This window comes from Lacerta agilis, chromosome 10 (genome assembly GCF_009819535.1).
Source record: "Lacerta agilis isolate rLacAgi1 chromosome 10, rLacAgi1.pri, whole genome shotgun sequence".
Classification (NCBI taxonomy): Eukaryota; Metazoa; Chordata; class Lepidosauria; order Squamata; family Lacertidae; genus Lacerta; species Lacerta agilis.
This window is the reverse complement of record NC_046321.1, coordinates 63,246,820-63,262,132: the sequence shown is the minus strand read 5'-3', so window position 1 is coordinate 63,262,132 and position 15,313 is coordinate 63,246,820. Positions and strand designations below refer to the sequence as shown.

General features: G+C 41.9%; 1 protein-coding gene across 3 annotated transcripts in view; it reads right to left on the bottom strand.

Annotated features, from left to right (window-relative positions):
* COG5 (component of oligomeric golgi complex 5) overlaps window positions 1-15,313 on the bottom strand; it is a 151,280-nt gene that overhangs the window by 49,543 nt on the left and 86,424 nt on the right. For all 3 annotated transcript variants that reach the window (XM_033161710.1, XM_033161712.1, XM_033161713.1), the window contains exons 8-10: window positions 7,592-7,757; window positions 6,107-6,219; window positions 5,927-6,004 (exon numbers count right to left, since the gene is read on the bottom strand). In XM_033161710.1, the coding sequence (XP_033017601.1) occupies window positions 5,927-6,004; window positions 6,107-6,219; window positions 7,592-7,757 (357 nt within the window). The remainder of the gene's footprint in view (window positions 1-5,926; window positions 6,005-6,106; window positions 6,220-7,591; window positions 7,758-15,313) is intronic.

Genomic DNA, 15,313 nt, shown 5'->3' with positions numbered 1-15,313 from the left:
AGATGATCAGATTAAGTGTGAAATGCCACCCCACCCCCTTTCTCAGGTAGGGTACAAAAGAGGCAAACCACCTGATGAAGCAGATTGTGGCCCACCAAAGATTATGCCATAATAGATGTGTTAATTCTTTTAAGGTGTCACAAGACTCTGCTGCTGTTTCTGCTGCAAATGACAAAGATGGATACCCTTTCTGGGGGAAATTACATCAGCGGTGTGAACAGGGCTCACCAGACAATCCCGTTACTCACTGAGTCCAGAGAGCTTTCTCAATAAGACCAGGAAGCAAGATACGACTGCCCCCGCCCCCTTCAAGGGGATGGGGAAAGAAGAGAACCAGCTGCAAAGTAAGGAGACTTGAACACTACAAGTAGCTTCCAATCAGGAGAAAAATCAAAAGCCTTCTAGCTTTTTTAACTCCCTCCAGCCAGTTGTGGAAATTTACTACTGGGAATTGAAATAGAATCATAGAGTTGGGAGGGTTGTAGAGTTGGGAGGGACTTCAAATGTTATCAAGTCCAACCCCTGCAAATGCAGAAATCTCAGCTAGATCATGCATAACGGATAGCCATCCAACCTCTGCTTAAAAACCTCCAAGGAAGGAGAGTTCACCACCTCTCATGGGAATCTGTTCTACTGTCGAACAGCTCATACTGTCCTTTCTTGTAACTTCAATCCATTGCTTCAGGTTCTATCCTCTGGAGCAGGAGGGAACAAGCTCAATCTATCTTCCATGTGGTAGCTCTTTAGATCAGAGCTTTCCAAACTGTGTGTCGTGACACGTTAGTGTGTCGGCTGCAGTGTGTAGGCGAGCTGGAAAGGGGTTAGTTTGACCTCCGGTTTGCTAGTATAACTGAATTACTGTGTCACAAAATGATGCATGTCTAAAAAGTGTGTCGCCAGCATGAAAAGTTTGGAAAGCTCTGCTTTAGATATTTGTAGATGGCCATCTTATCTTCTTCCCAGTTTCCTGTTTCTCAGGCTAAACATATCCAATTCTCTCAACCGTTCCTCATAAGGCTTGGCTTCCTGTCCCCCTTGATCATCTTGGTTGTCGTCCTCTCCATGAACACAAGCAGCAAAACTCAGATTACTTAGCACTGTGTGGGGGGGAAAAACCTGGGGATAAGTACTTCCATTTTGTCCCAAGTGACTACTTGGGTCGTGACTGTTGTGGAGAGCATGCTTGATAAATAGACCCTCTGGTGAGCATTATGACAGATCAATAAATACAGATAACCAACAGCTACCATTACATCCTGGGCAAGGTTTAAAATGTAAAATTAAAATGACATTCCACCTGTGCATTAGAAGACTACTTGCAAGTGCTGAACAGGGTTATTTATATATGAAAAATACCAACCCTTACTATGACACACTGATTTCAGCCCTCCTTTTTATACAGCACACAACACCACCTCCAGGAGTAGTTTGATTAAAACAACGAAAAACATTTATTCTCAAGCCCCTTTGAAATGTAGAGCTACACAGAGAATATTACTGTGCAGTTCATCTGCTACGAGGTCCCAAAACAAAGCTCTTAATACTAATGTGGACAGGGTTTTTCTAATCACCGAGGCCCCAAAGGCAGGTTTGGAAAAAGCATCTTGAAGACAAAAGACCTTGGAAGTTACCCCATAAATATCTGTAAGCCGTAACATAGGGCTGCAAAAGATTTAATAATTCTGTATCGCAGGCCTCGCGGGACTGAACTGAGGAAGAGCCGTACACACTATTTCTATAGCAACGTGACTGCCAAATGTGAGACTCTGAGCAAAAGATATCATTTGCAGTAGTAAAAAAATGTCAGCAGAGGAACAGTCAAGTTCCCAATCACCTCAATCCACCCTTTATTTCTGTTTGTGGTGTTTTGAATCAGATTTTATATATGTATAATGCCTGTACATTTATGCTATTGTGTATATGATATAGTGTGATGATCACATAATCAATAAACACCACCACAGTTTTGAAGAGGGTCTTGTGTTTTGTTTCACTGCAGGCTACATTTAATTACATCCAGTGCTTTCCAGTGGCAAAATAACAGTTTAAAAGGTAAGCTCTTTATGTAGGTGCCAGGGAGAACACGGTTTATATATTTTTGAATATTGCTTTTCAAACTAAAATGAAAAAGTCAGGTGTGTGTGTTTGCTTTTTAATCCGCGTACAAATGATTCCAGGGGGATATTATTTTTATACGGCAATAGTGTCTAAAGCAGGGATGGGGAACACTGTCTTGCCTGCTCCTTGGCAACGTTCTGGTGAGCACATGACAGAGGCAGAAGTGGGCGTGGCCAGTGACCAATGTGGGTGGAGCCATGGCCAATAACCTGCACTGCAGAGTCTCCAAGGAGACAGATGGGCATCTAAAGTGGAATCGCAGCTGTTGAGGAAGATAGATGTAATGCTAGAGTTGACCTCACCACCAGTAATTAGCAAACAGAATGTAAAATGCAGGGTTTATGTTAGCATCTCCTGTGAGAATGGGCATACGGCCCTTTAAAAATGGACAAGTTCCAATGTGTTTTGTTGTTAGATCAACTTTCTAATGTGGACACACAAAAATCCAACCTTCTCTCCCCTCCCAGACACTTTATGTAGAGTGGAAACGGATAGTATCATATGTGAAATTGCTTTGGCTTTTTAAATGAGTATTAGAATTTCCATGATTTATCAGCTTATTTTTAACTACTGGCAGCAGACTCAACAGATCCTGCACTCCCATCTGGCTGTCCCTATTGCTCAGCAGACACTGAGGGTATGCATGCATTTCTAGATTTTAGCGGCTTGTTAGGCAGTTCCAAAAGTCCTACCTAGCAGCTTGTGACAATATGTTAGATAACTAGGGGACTTAAAAAAAAATACATGATAGCCTTATTTCAGTAGCAGCAGCAAAAGGCAATACCAATGCCATCTATGAATGTTAAGGCCAGTGCACATTTGGTTTGGGGTTCAAATAAAACTGCATTCCATTAGAAGTTCAGAGAAATAAGCAATGAGACAGAATACAATGGACTAAAGACCCGCCAATCAGCCAAATAAATGCCAAATTATGGTATCGAAATAGACATGCAAATGCAAACATGTCCATTTGAATGATCAACAGTCTTTCTTCTATTGAATTCTCTTGACTAGTATTACACACTCCACGTTCCTCATGAGCATGAATTTACAATAAAATAAAATACTGTTCAATTACTTAAACTAGGGTTTACAGTGGTCCTCTCTAGTACGTTTGCTAAGGACGTCCAGGGATTTCTAAGGGCATCTCCCTCCAAGCCATCAAAAGGGGGGTTAGGAAAACTTTAAAAAGGGGTATATCAGCCTATTAAATCACCCACCCATCTTCTGGTCCCAAAGACACATCTCTGGACATACAACCAAACCGAGCAAATAATATTTTTAGAAATGGGCCATTCCGTGAAAAATGAGCCTGATAAGAATGCTAGATGAGCGCTGGACTTTGGTGAGGAAGATTCCAAACGTGCAGTCTAACCATTTTTTAAAAAGCTAAAGACAAAAGAAGTTTATTTTTTGGACCTTCTTTTCAAAAGTCCACCCACGTAGTCTTCACAGAAGTGTTCAAATTAAAAGTTTTCTGATGATTGTCCCACCCGTGACAGCATTTTTTCCTTAATTTTGTATCATTAAATTTCTTAAACTTAATTCCTGATTGCATAGTTGTAACCAATAAACATTGATTTAAACAGATATGCTGAGTTTATCATTGAGTCACCTCCCAACTCACAGAGTTTTTCCATAAATCAAACTTATCTCAAGCTCCATGTCCTTTTTTTGTCCCACCCGTGACAACACCTTTAACATTTAATAAAATTGTCAAAAATATCCATAAAAATAATAAAACATTAGTAAAATGTTCAGTATCTTATTAAGAACATAGTTTAAATTTTGGTTGTTAATTTTTATGTATATTTACATTGTTACACATGTGTGAATACCAAAAAACATGGTCAAAGTGTCCCACCCGTGACAATGGAATGGCCCAAATGCGGTGTTCATAGTGACCAGCCATGAAAAAAAGGCAACCCTATTCCCCATCACTTAGATTTTCACACATAGGTGATTTGAGTATACTTTAGACGGCTGCGTACTGAGCAGCCAGAGAGATCTAGGATGGCACAATTTTGCAGAGGGAGAACGAGCATGTGCCACTGAACTATGAAAACTTCTTCCTCTATGAGCCAAAAAGAAACTTACAATGTCAAACAAAGAGACATTTTTGGGGGTGCATCTCCCAGAACTCCAGAAAATGAGTAGGGCGCAAGAGTCCTCTACAGAAGCAATGCTAATTCTTGCAGGGAAAGGCTTGTGCTTCCCTATGCCTTGCAATTCTATCCTTGATCATGCTTCCCGCTAGTTTACCCAAGGCAGGTCCCTGGCCTATAGTTTCCTGGCATCAGTGTGTAAGATAAATTAGTATTACTCAGCCCAATGCCTTGGGAAGGGCAGGCTGTAACTCCTAACAAAGACCACGTAGTTGTGAGAAGCTTCTCATATAAAGAGGGTGTGTTTCCTAGGGTTTTTCTTTTAAGTTGATTCACAAGAGAGACTGCAAAGAGCATGCAGCCACAAAAAAACAAGTTTTTGTTTCTCCTTTAATATTCATATTGCAAACTATTTGCATAAATGGTCTCTCCTCTCCATTAAAAAAATTAAATTTGTTGGAATTTATAGTCCAGCGCATGGAATTGGAACATTTTCGCTTTCCCTTTGCATAAAATTCGAACTTGAACAGGAAGAGAGGAAGGGGTTCTCCTTCACAAATTATGAAAGATGAGCTGATTGGCTAGCACTGTTATTGGCCCTTGGGAAGATCATTCATCAAATTTGTCTAAATAAGAATACAGCACAGTACAAGTGAATGGATAAGAATAAGGTATTCAGAGGGGAGCTACTGTAGGCAAAGGACAGCCTTGGATTGTTTATCAAAGAGGGAATTGCCAAGAAGGAGAGAAGCAGATGGCTGGATCATGCGACAAACCATACAAAGACACATTATCTTACTAATACATAAGATTAATTAGCCAATGCACACAGTATTACGGCGAAAGATAATAGCGATCATTAATAAAGGCATGTAATGATATTTTATCATTCTTAAAAAAAATGACAAAAAAGCAGTCATCCCAAGGGATTGGGCCCAAATGCTGTCATGTGGGGATGGGGCATTGTTTATGTACATCTCTCGTGGGGTTATCAATTCCTCCCATACTTCAGTCTCTTGCACTCCCTGAAAAACCATCCCACAGAGTTCCCCATCTTCAAGAGGGATGGGGCTTTTTTGCAGATGCTCTCCCCCAAAAGTTCAGAGCAACATTACACTAGTTTGCATCCAAGGCAAGAAGAACAAGCAAGCATGATATTCCTGGTGCTTTGCTGAAACTGGGCCACTTCATCTACAACTGCACACAAGGGATTCATAGACCAAGCCATCCCTGTGCTGGCAGGCTAACACTGCACACAAAGCAACAGACGCCACTCCCACAAAACATCAAATGGTTAAGTTCTGCTTGCCTGCCAGGTACACATACAAGCTAGCCTTGTGTCTGTGCCCAAGAGACTATAGATCAGGCATAGGCAAACTCGGCCCTCCAGATGTTTTGGGACTACAACTCCCATCATCCCTAGCTAACAGGACCAGTGGTCAGGGATGATGGGGATTGTAGTCCCAAAACATCTGGAGGGCTGAGTTTGCCTATGCCTGCTATAGATCTTGAATCATCCATCAATGCACACTGTTTGGGCTAGCCTGGGTGTCACCACTATTTCATTACACACTGAAATACCAAAAAGCGAACACTCCCTTTCTGCTGACATAATTAAAAAAGGCAAGTTACCTTTGCAAGAATGCACTTAGTTAGAAGGAAGAGATGTGGTGCAGGGGAAGGGGCCAGGAGAGGTGTGTTACCTTTGCTAATTCTTCAATGAAGCACACCTGCGTAACTGGATCTCTTTTCATGGACAGTACTTTCCGCAGATGTTGCACCTGAAAAGGAAAGGTGTCATTTTCAGTCCAACTCGCTTCTGCATTTCACAGTGCCCTCCAAACCGTGCCAAGCCAGAAGAGGATGTTTAAATTGCCAAATACCTGCCCACAAGCTGCACAGATTTGATCCATCAGCTTTTCCATATTGGTCCATAGAGCTGCTCTGAAGGCCGCCGTGTTTCCTGGAGTTGGCATAGATGCTCTTCCAGGACCACCTGTTTGAAGAACCACCTGTCTCAAACACTTAAACAACAACAACTCATCCTGGGGAATTGCTACAATTAGGATTTAAAATATTGGGGTGCACAAGAAGGGACGTACTGGAATTGGTAGAGAAATGGAAAGAAAGAGGTCTTGGTTCAGCATGGTGCTAGAGCAGAAGTGGACAGCCTGTGGGCCTCCAATGTTGCTGAACACCAGCTCCCATCATTCCCTGATGGCTACCCATGCTGGCAGGGGCTGATGAGAGTTGGAGTTCAATGACATCTGGAGGGCCACAGGTTCTGGGCTAAACTCCCCAACTCTACGATTGCATAAAAGTGTTGGATTTATACCAATAAGTTTGGGGCTCAGGTCTCCAGTGAGCCATGAACTCACTGGCTGGCCCTGGGCAAGTTAACAGTCTTTGGACCTCATGAGGATGTTGCAAGGACAAAACAGGGTAATTCTAATATATACTACCCTGAACTACTTGGGGCAACAGCAGAATACAAATGTGGCCAATAAATCTCTGCCAGCACACAGTCAACAGCTAAATTGCCATGTTTTTCCAATGTGTGTTAACTAAAGGTAACCATTTCTGAAGTGTGTCCATATATCAGTGCATTTTTTATTATTTGGGATTTTATTTAATTTTGATTTATTTAAATTTGGTTCACAGACTACCCAGAGGATCTGGCTGATACGCAATATAGAAGTGTCATGAATAAATAAAGTTATATATTTGATATGTTCAGAAGTACGACAGAAATTCAATATTACACTGTTATTTAAACACTTTCACAAAAGGAGCTCCAAACTCCGTAGTGTAGAATGGTAGAGGAGCTATTGCCTCTTTCCATTGTATTTTATTTTTAATGGGGAAGAATTATAAGCCTTTTCAGCACATGCTGAGAGAAATTCCAAGACCTAAAGCAAATGTCATATTAGCTATGATGAGGGCCACAAGCCTAAGCGCTAAAAATGCCAGCTGAAAGCGATGCTGCGCTTAAAAATAAATAAATCTCTGTTTCTCAATTGTGTGACATACTTCTGAGTAAACAGTGTGAAGTTATAGTTACTATGCTGCACCAGCTGTTGACATTACTTGAAATCTGGAGAGAAGGAGAATACCGTGCTGCAATATTAAGTATAACACGTTTGAGCTAAGAATGACTTGGAAATGGGCCAATTCATTTACCTCAATGTGACTTTCCCACTTCGCAGCTTGCAGTATTATCACATCCAAAGAAAAGAAACAGCTTCCAAACAAGTAAAGTGTGATGAAGACTAATATGAACATGAAGAACTGTATTAGATCCTGCTTATGGGAATATAATGTCCAATTACCAGGCACTGTATTAATACAGAGGGGAGAAGGCATAGTACCTCTAACCACTGTCTGAGAGGGCTGAGTCAAAACCTTAATATCCAAGGCATTGTTGATGTTCTCCTCCAAGGACGTGCAGTAACCATCCACAACATTTGTGACGGTGACTTTCAAAGTGCCAAGGTTATAGAAAACCTGAAGAGCCGTTCCTACTTGGGTAGGATTCTAGACAGGGGATGGAAAGAGACACAGAAAGCAGAAACTGTCAGTATGTTAACCATTCATTCATTCATATGTACAGAATTTGTGTACCAAAGGACATATGGTTTACAAAGGATATAAAAATATACATTCAATGTGCCTGCTGCTCCTAAGAAAGAAGCAAAGAATCATCCTGAGATGTGAATGCTCTGAACCCTTTCTCCACTGTAGACTCAGGTTGTATATATGTGTAAATAAACCATAGACCATAAAGACACTATAGTTTCCACTACGCCTAATTTTGGAAGGAAACCCAAACCCTGGGTAAGTGCCAAGACCTCTGGAATCTCACACCACTCAGGGATTGGGGTGACATGTAACAGTTTGTTGAAAAGTAATGTGATAATATTTCTGATTACGTTTTGACCAGCACAGAGCTGCTAGAAAAACCTGTTTACATGTTTTTGTTTTCTTTTGTATTTGAGTACAAAGTACTGTTATATGTACTTTGGGTTATTCTGCTCAGAGTTAATGAAATCAATGGACCTAAATTAGTCATATATGGATCTAAAATTCTGCACATTTTTAAATTAAAAAATACTGCATGAAAAAATATATACATTCAAACTGTTAATAAAAAACAAGTTAATAAATTCAAACTGTCAATAAAAAAACAAGTCTAAAAACCCCAAAATATAAATAAAATAAACCTGTAAAATATACATTATAAACTAAAATCGCAGATTAAAAGACACACCAACTTTACAGTTAAAAGATTGATTCCTTGTGTATAGGGAATGAATACTATAATGCACTTGCAAAAGTTATAGTTCCAACCCCCCCCCCCCAAAAAAGCAGTTGAGGTGGGATAAATGATGTTTGGCCAATCCTACAAGTAAACCAGTCCTAAGGCCTTGGGGAAATGCAAACAGGACAGGCAGTATCAATAGCCCCAACCACTCAGTGGAAGACAGGAGAGCCTGGCATGCTCTGGTCCATGGAGTCAAGAAGAGTCGGACATGACTAAACAACTAAACAACAACAACAACCTAAAAGTAAAAGAATTACAGTGACCATTTCGCAATGCAGTGTTCATCACAACACAACCCTGATGTTGGTGAGCTCCAATAGACCCACTGGTTCCTACTAAGAAAGAGATGATTCAGAACTCTCCTACAGCCATTCCATTCTGTAATGACATTTCTAAACATGTGGACTCTTTTCTCAATGGCAAGTAAAGCAGTTAGACTGTTATCTCAGTAACTTAATAACTGGCATCCTGATCCTAAACACATTTGCCGCCAAATAAAGACTGGTTCCCGTAATCCTCGGACTTACAGGCTATTTTTAAAATGGAGTTCGTGTTCATTCTCTCTCATGCTGGTAAGTGAGATCATTGCCATACATCTCAACTGAGCTGTTTTGCATGTCACAGCACATGCTTATTTATTTCAGTGCAACTTGTTGAATGAAAAGATCCTTGGATTGATGCTTTGCAGTCCTTCACAAGTCAACGCAACAATGCCGCATTATCATGAAGTGTTTTGAGAAACTGGTATGCAGTCACATTATTTCCTGTCTTCCATCGACTTTTGAAAACTACCAGTTTGCATACAGAGCGAATAGATCCACGGAAGATGCTATCACTACTACTCTCCATGTTGCTCTGTCCCATCTGGAGCAGCCGGGGAGTTATGCGAGGCTGCTGTTCGTGGATTTTAGCTCTGCCTTTAACACTATCCTCCCCCATAGACTGATGTCCAAGCTAGAGACGATTGGACTTTCCAACTCCATTTGTCTCTGGGTCTTGAACTTTTTGTCAAATCGTTCTCAAAAGGTTAGAGTTGGGTCATATATGTCCACAGCCCTTAGCCTTAGCACCGGTTCACCACAGGGCTGTGTGTTGAGTCCCCTACTCTACACCCTCTATACGTATGACTGCACAGCCATCTATTCTAGCAACCAAATCATCAAGTTCGCTGATGACACTATGGTGGTGGGGCTCATCTCAGGAGGGGATGAATCTGCTTATAAGAACGAGGTGGAGCGGCTTTGTGTTTGGTGTGGAGAAAATAATCTGGCTCTTAAAACTGCCAAGACCAAGGAACTGGTAGTGGACTACAGGGGGGGTGAAGTGGATATTCAGCCCCCGTATATTGGTGGGGATCGGGTGGAGAGAGTGACTGTATTCAAGTTTTTAGGAGTGACTACTGAGCAGGGTATGACTTGGAGTGCAAATACCACTACTCTGGTAAAGAAAGCCCAGCAGAGAACTTATTTTCTCAGACTTTTAAAGAAGAACAATCTGAGTGAGAAACTGCTTGTGTCCTTTTACGACAGCTCCATAGAGAGCATTCTAACATATTGTTTTTGTGCTCGGTTCTCCAGTTGTACAGTAATGGAGAAGAAGGTGCTCCAGAAGGTCATGACCACAGCTGGAAATATTATTGCTCATTCCCTCCAATCTTTGGAAGAACTATACAGTTCCCGTTGCCTTAAAAAAGTAAAAAATATTTTAAAAGATCCATCTCATCCTGGATATAGTCTTTTTGCGCCACTGCCTTCGGGCAAGAGATATAGAACAATTAAATCAAGAACAAATAGATTAAAAAATAGTTTCTATCCAAGAGCTATAACCATCTTAAATGCTGTAACTAGAGAGTTGTGATGGGTATGTATGTATGTATGTGTGTGTATGTGTAGCTGAAGTGTGTTCTGTGTTGTTTTTATGGGATGGCATCCAATTTCATTGTACTGTACAATGACAATAAAGAAATCTTAAAGAGAGCACAATTCAGGGTTCCTTGGCAGTCTTCACTCCTGAAAAACTCAGAGCAATACAGCTAATTTTTTTACCATATTGACCCGAATATAAACTGCACCTGAATATAAGCCGTACCTTTAAAACTGGAGGGGGGGGGAGAAAAAAAGGAAAATATACCCGAATATAAGCTGCTCCATTCCTTGCTGCTCCTGGCTGCATACTGGGGGTGGGGGCACTGCATTGACAGCGAACTTGCCCCTTTCTTGCTCTCTCTCTTCCCGGCCTTTGGGGAGAGGACAGAGACTACACACGGGGCACGAGCCGCTTTGCCCCACTCCTGGCGTTGTGTGCCCCGCGCTCCTGGCTGCATACCATAAGGTTGCAAATATATAGCTTTAACTATACGGACCTTGGTCGGCAAGGTGATGTCTCTGCTTTTTAAGATGCTGTCTAGGTTTGTCGTTGCTTTTCTCCCAAGAAGCAGGTGTCTTTTAATTTTGTGACTGCTGTCACCACCTGCAGTGATTATGGAACCCAAGAATGCAAAATCTCTCCCTGCCCCCATTTCTTCCCCTTCTATTTGCCAGGAGGTGATGGGACCAGTGGCCATGATCTTAGTTTTTTTGATGTTGAGCTTCAGACCATATTTTGCGCTCTCCTCTTTCACCCTCAGTAAAAGGTTCTTTAATTCTTCCTCACTTTCTGCCATCAAGGTTGTGTCATCAGCATATCTGAGGTTGTTGATTACTACCGTGTTTCTCCTAAAATAAGACACCGTCTTATATTTTTTTTCGCTCAACAAAACACAGTATGGCTTATTTTCAGGGGATGTCTTATTTTAACCATGTCGCATCGGTACGCTGCATAGCCACGCCTCCCCAGGCTGTTTTAATGGGAGGTACCACGTCACTATGGCTTATTTTCGGGGTATGGCTTATTTTTGGGGAACGGCTTATATTTCGCAAATGCATAGAAATCCTGCTATGGCTTATTTTATGGCCATGTCTTATTTTAGGAGAAACAGGGTAACAGCTGATTAGCAGCATTCAAGCTCTTCACCTACTTTGTCAAAAAGTCAATGAAATAATACAGGTACATTCCCACCCCCTCCCAACCAATTCCATTCACACTTATAGGGAGAAAGACAAGCTTAGGGTTCTCATTTACATTAATGATTTGAGCAAAGATCTACTCCCAGAAACATTAATATGGAGTACAAAGATGTAATCTTGTGCATGTGGCATAAATTTCACCAAGAGCTCTTCTGCCTCAACATGCAATTATTCAGAATTTAATGAGTAGCTGGGAGAGAAAACAAGATGGAGAATGTATAGGTCTAAAGGGGATCATGAAGTAGAATAAATAAGTGAAATCAGATTATCAACCCAAGGAGAAAAAGGAAGTAGAATTATATTATTTTCCCTTTGCGGGACCTCAAGGGTCATCTGACAGAGTTTTGACTCTGCTGTACACAGATGTGGTCTATTAATGCTGCACATGTAATCATAGCTCACCTAATTTAATTACTTCAGAACCTGTTAACAATCAAACAGTCAACAGCACAAGACACAAATGGAATTACATAGACTGGGGGAGAAAATAATTTAACACAATGGAAGGGATCTTATCAGGAAGGGATGAGCTTTAACAATTATAAACCTTATTTTTGAAATGAGCCAGAGAAATACAGAGGTTGCCAGATTAAATTACTGGAGTAATCTACACAGGAATATAAATCAATGGATGAGGCAATCAAAGCTCTACTCTTTATGAATGGTAGGAGTGCGTATATTTCATGTAAATGAGGGGAGAATTTGAGGATGTGCTTCATCTTGGTGAGCTGCAAGGTCAGGAAGTATTGGTCAGAAGTTGGGTAGCAGCAGCTACTGCATAACATCACAACTCATAGCCCTGAGCTGCTTTTGAAAGCAGTTCCAGGGTCTAGTGTGATTATACAAGAAAGGGACACCATTGCCAAAACACATAACTACAATGTCATTCCAAGCTATGACTGGTAACTAAATGATTGGAGATGAAACGCATCTTAAAAGCAGACACTAAAGAACCAGCTATGCCCATGCAGACCCAAGCACATGATATTTGGTGATGTGTTTTTGCTATATTTATACCACCTTGACTGCAAAGATGAGACAAGGTATAAATTAATTAGTTAGGATGATAAATCAACATGAAGCACAGCAGGCAGACCTGCCTGCTTGCCTCATGTGGGATGCTAAGAGAGTTACTAATTATATTTCTCTTTGGAATTGGGGTGAGGAGTGTTAATAAAAAATCTAATTTCATTGAACATCCAGCTGCATATTTGTATTTCATATAATGCTAAGATGATTACACAAACTTGCCTTCATGAATAAGCTGAAAAAATATGTTTGTTCATCTATCTATAAATAGACACTGCTCATGTCAGGAAAGGCTTTGTGTTGGTAGCTTTTAGATCAGAAAGGGATCCTACTTTTAATACTCTCTAAAGCAATATCTCTAAACCAGACTGTAAGCCAATATTTCTTAGGGAAGCTCTCTCATTCTTAACATTTTTCAGGCAGTGTGCCCAGGGCAGTGCAGATTAACCCCTTGGCAAAAAGGAAAGCAGATCTGGGCAAAACTAGGGCATGGAATATATATGTAAGCATTTCTCAACAAGCTCACCAAGAAAATCAACTGCTAAATTGAATTTAAGATTTTTTTTAAAAGTTACTATAAATAGTTAAAACAAATGTTTTTAAAAATCAGTGATTTGTCCGCTATTTTTAATCACAAAAACAGATGTTGTTATGATTAAACTAGAGAGACTCCTTTCCTCCCCCACCTGCAAAATAGGTATCATAAAAGTGGGGGGAAATGAAAGGAGTTTGGAGAACAATGAATTCTTACACATGAATTCTGAAGCATGAAGAGGTATTTGCTAAGTAGCATGGAAAAGAACAGACCAGTATTTGCAAATGCCCCATTATCCACTCCCTAAACCTTTAGTTCTAAATTTGAATTTATGAGTCACAGACACCTACTACACAGACATACAAACCATGCCTCTCCATTTTTGTTGAAAAAGTGACATAAAGGCTTGGGAGTAACAGGATGGAGAATCTCACTAGCCTGAGAAGAAATGGAAAACACTGGAAAACAAATGAAATCCTCATTGTTCATTTAGATTACACTAACCAACATACATAGGGCAAAATGGCCTTATCAACTCATGAAAGTAAATGAAAATGCCCTTTTACAATTTAGCTGAAGGCCGACACTTGACTGCGTGATTGTTCTCAATTCACTGTGCCACACAAGCTGGGTTCCCACTCAAACTGGGGTGTAGGAACTGGTCTTATTTATTTCTGTTTTATTTATTTGGGTGGGATGAAAACATAGGACATACAGTATATAGCTTGAACGACAGGTTTTGGTATTCAGTCAAAAGACTAAAGTATCTTAAGAGCTGTCTCGTCCTATACAAGTTCATGTAAACATGGAAATTAGCTCCTGAGGCCCTGTCCCTTTACCACAGGGGTCGGCAAGCGTTTTGGGGGGTGGGCCGGTTCACCGCACCACAAACCTCCTGGTGGGCCAGAGTGCGTGTGCGCACACAGCAGAGGGGGCTTCTCCCCCCCTGCCTATCTAGGGTGCTGCCAGGAAGCAGAGGCTGGCAGGGGAGAAGGAATGAGCAGCCCGAAAGGGCAGTTGTCGGGCTGCTCATTCTTCCTCCGCCGACAGCCTCTGCCACTCGCAAGGGCAGGCACAGGAGTGGTGGCGGCACGAGTGGCGGCAGCAAACAGCTTGCTCCAACGAGGGGCTGCTGGAAATGCGCTCGGCCATCTCAGCCCAGCCCCCTTCCTCCTCTCGGCCACGTGCAGCCGCCGCTCGCCCATTGGCCAGCGCCTCAAACCTTAGCAGGCGATTGGCTGGCGATTTGCTGCACCAGGAGGGAGGGAGAGAGGTGGTTCCGCTGCAGTGAGGGGGGGGGATGTCGGCTGGGGGGGGGATGGCACCTGTGCCCGGAAAAAAACAACACCACGGAATCCCCACGCCAATCCACGGAACCGGCCATGGGTTGCCGACCTCTGCTCTACCACCATGAAGGACTAAGCCAAGGATGGGGAACATGTGGCCCTGCAGATGTTGTTAAACTCCAACTCTCTTCATCCTTGACCATTGACCATGTTGGCTGGCGAAGATAGGAGCCGGAGTCCAGCAACATCTGCAGGGCCATAGGTTCCCCACCACTGGACTAGGCCTTCTTTTGTGTGAAGGGCTGCCTGGCTTGCCTTCTGGTGGGAAATTTACATTTTTCTATTTTGGCAGGCTTTCGAGGAGCTGTATTTTAATAGTTTGCTGAAGTATTTACATATTTCAAAACTTCTGATTGCTTAAACAGTCAGGATAAATCAAAGATGGAGAGCCTTCCTGGACGCATGGGATCTCTCACCGATGACATGGGAGATTTGGTGCTTTGAAGTCCTGAAGTTGGGACTTCAAAGCAAGTAGCAGACAGCAAGGTGCTGCTAAAGAGAACATTTCTGCTCCCTCTTCCTTCTGAAGGAAAAAATACTCTTCTAGTTAGCAGTGCACTGCTGACTGCTACATGTGCGGCCAAAGGGAGCAGGTTTAGGTGCAAGAGAGCTCTCACAGCAGCACCCTCACATCACATCAGGGGTCCTGCTCAGCACTGGATATTGTTGTGAGACAAAGTTCCCTGCAGAAAGCTCTTTCACACCTCCAAGACCAACCCTGCTACATGATCCAAGTGCAGTTGCATGAGCTGATGGGCCGGCCAGCATGATATGGGGAAAATCGGACCCCCAAG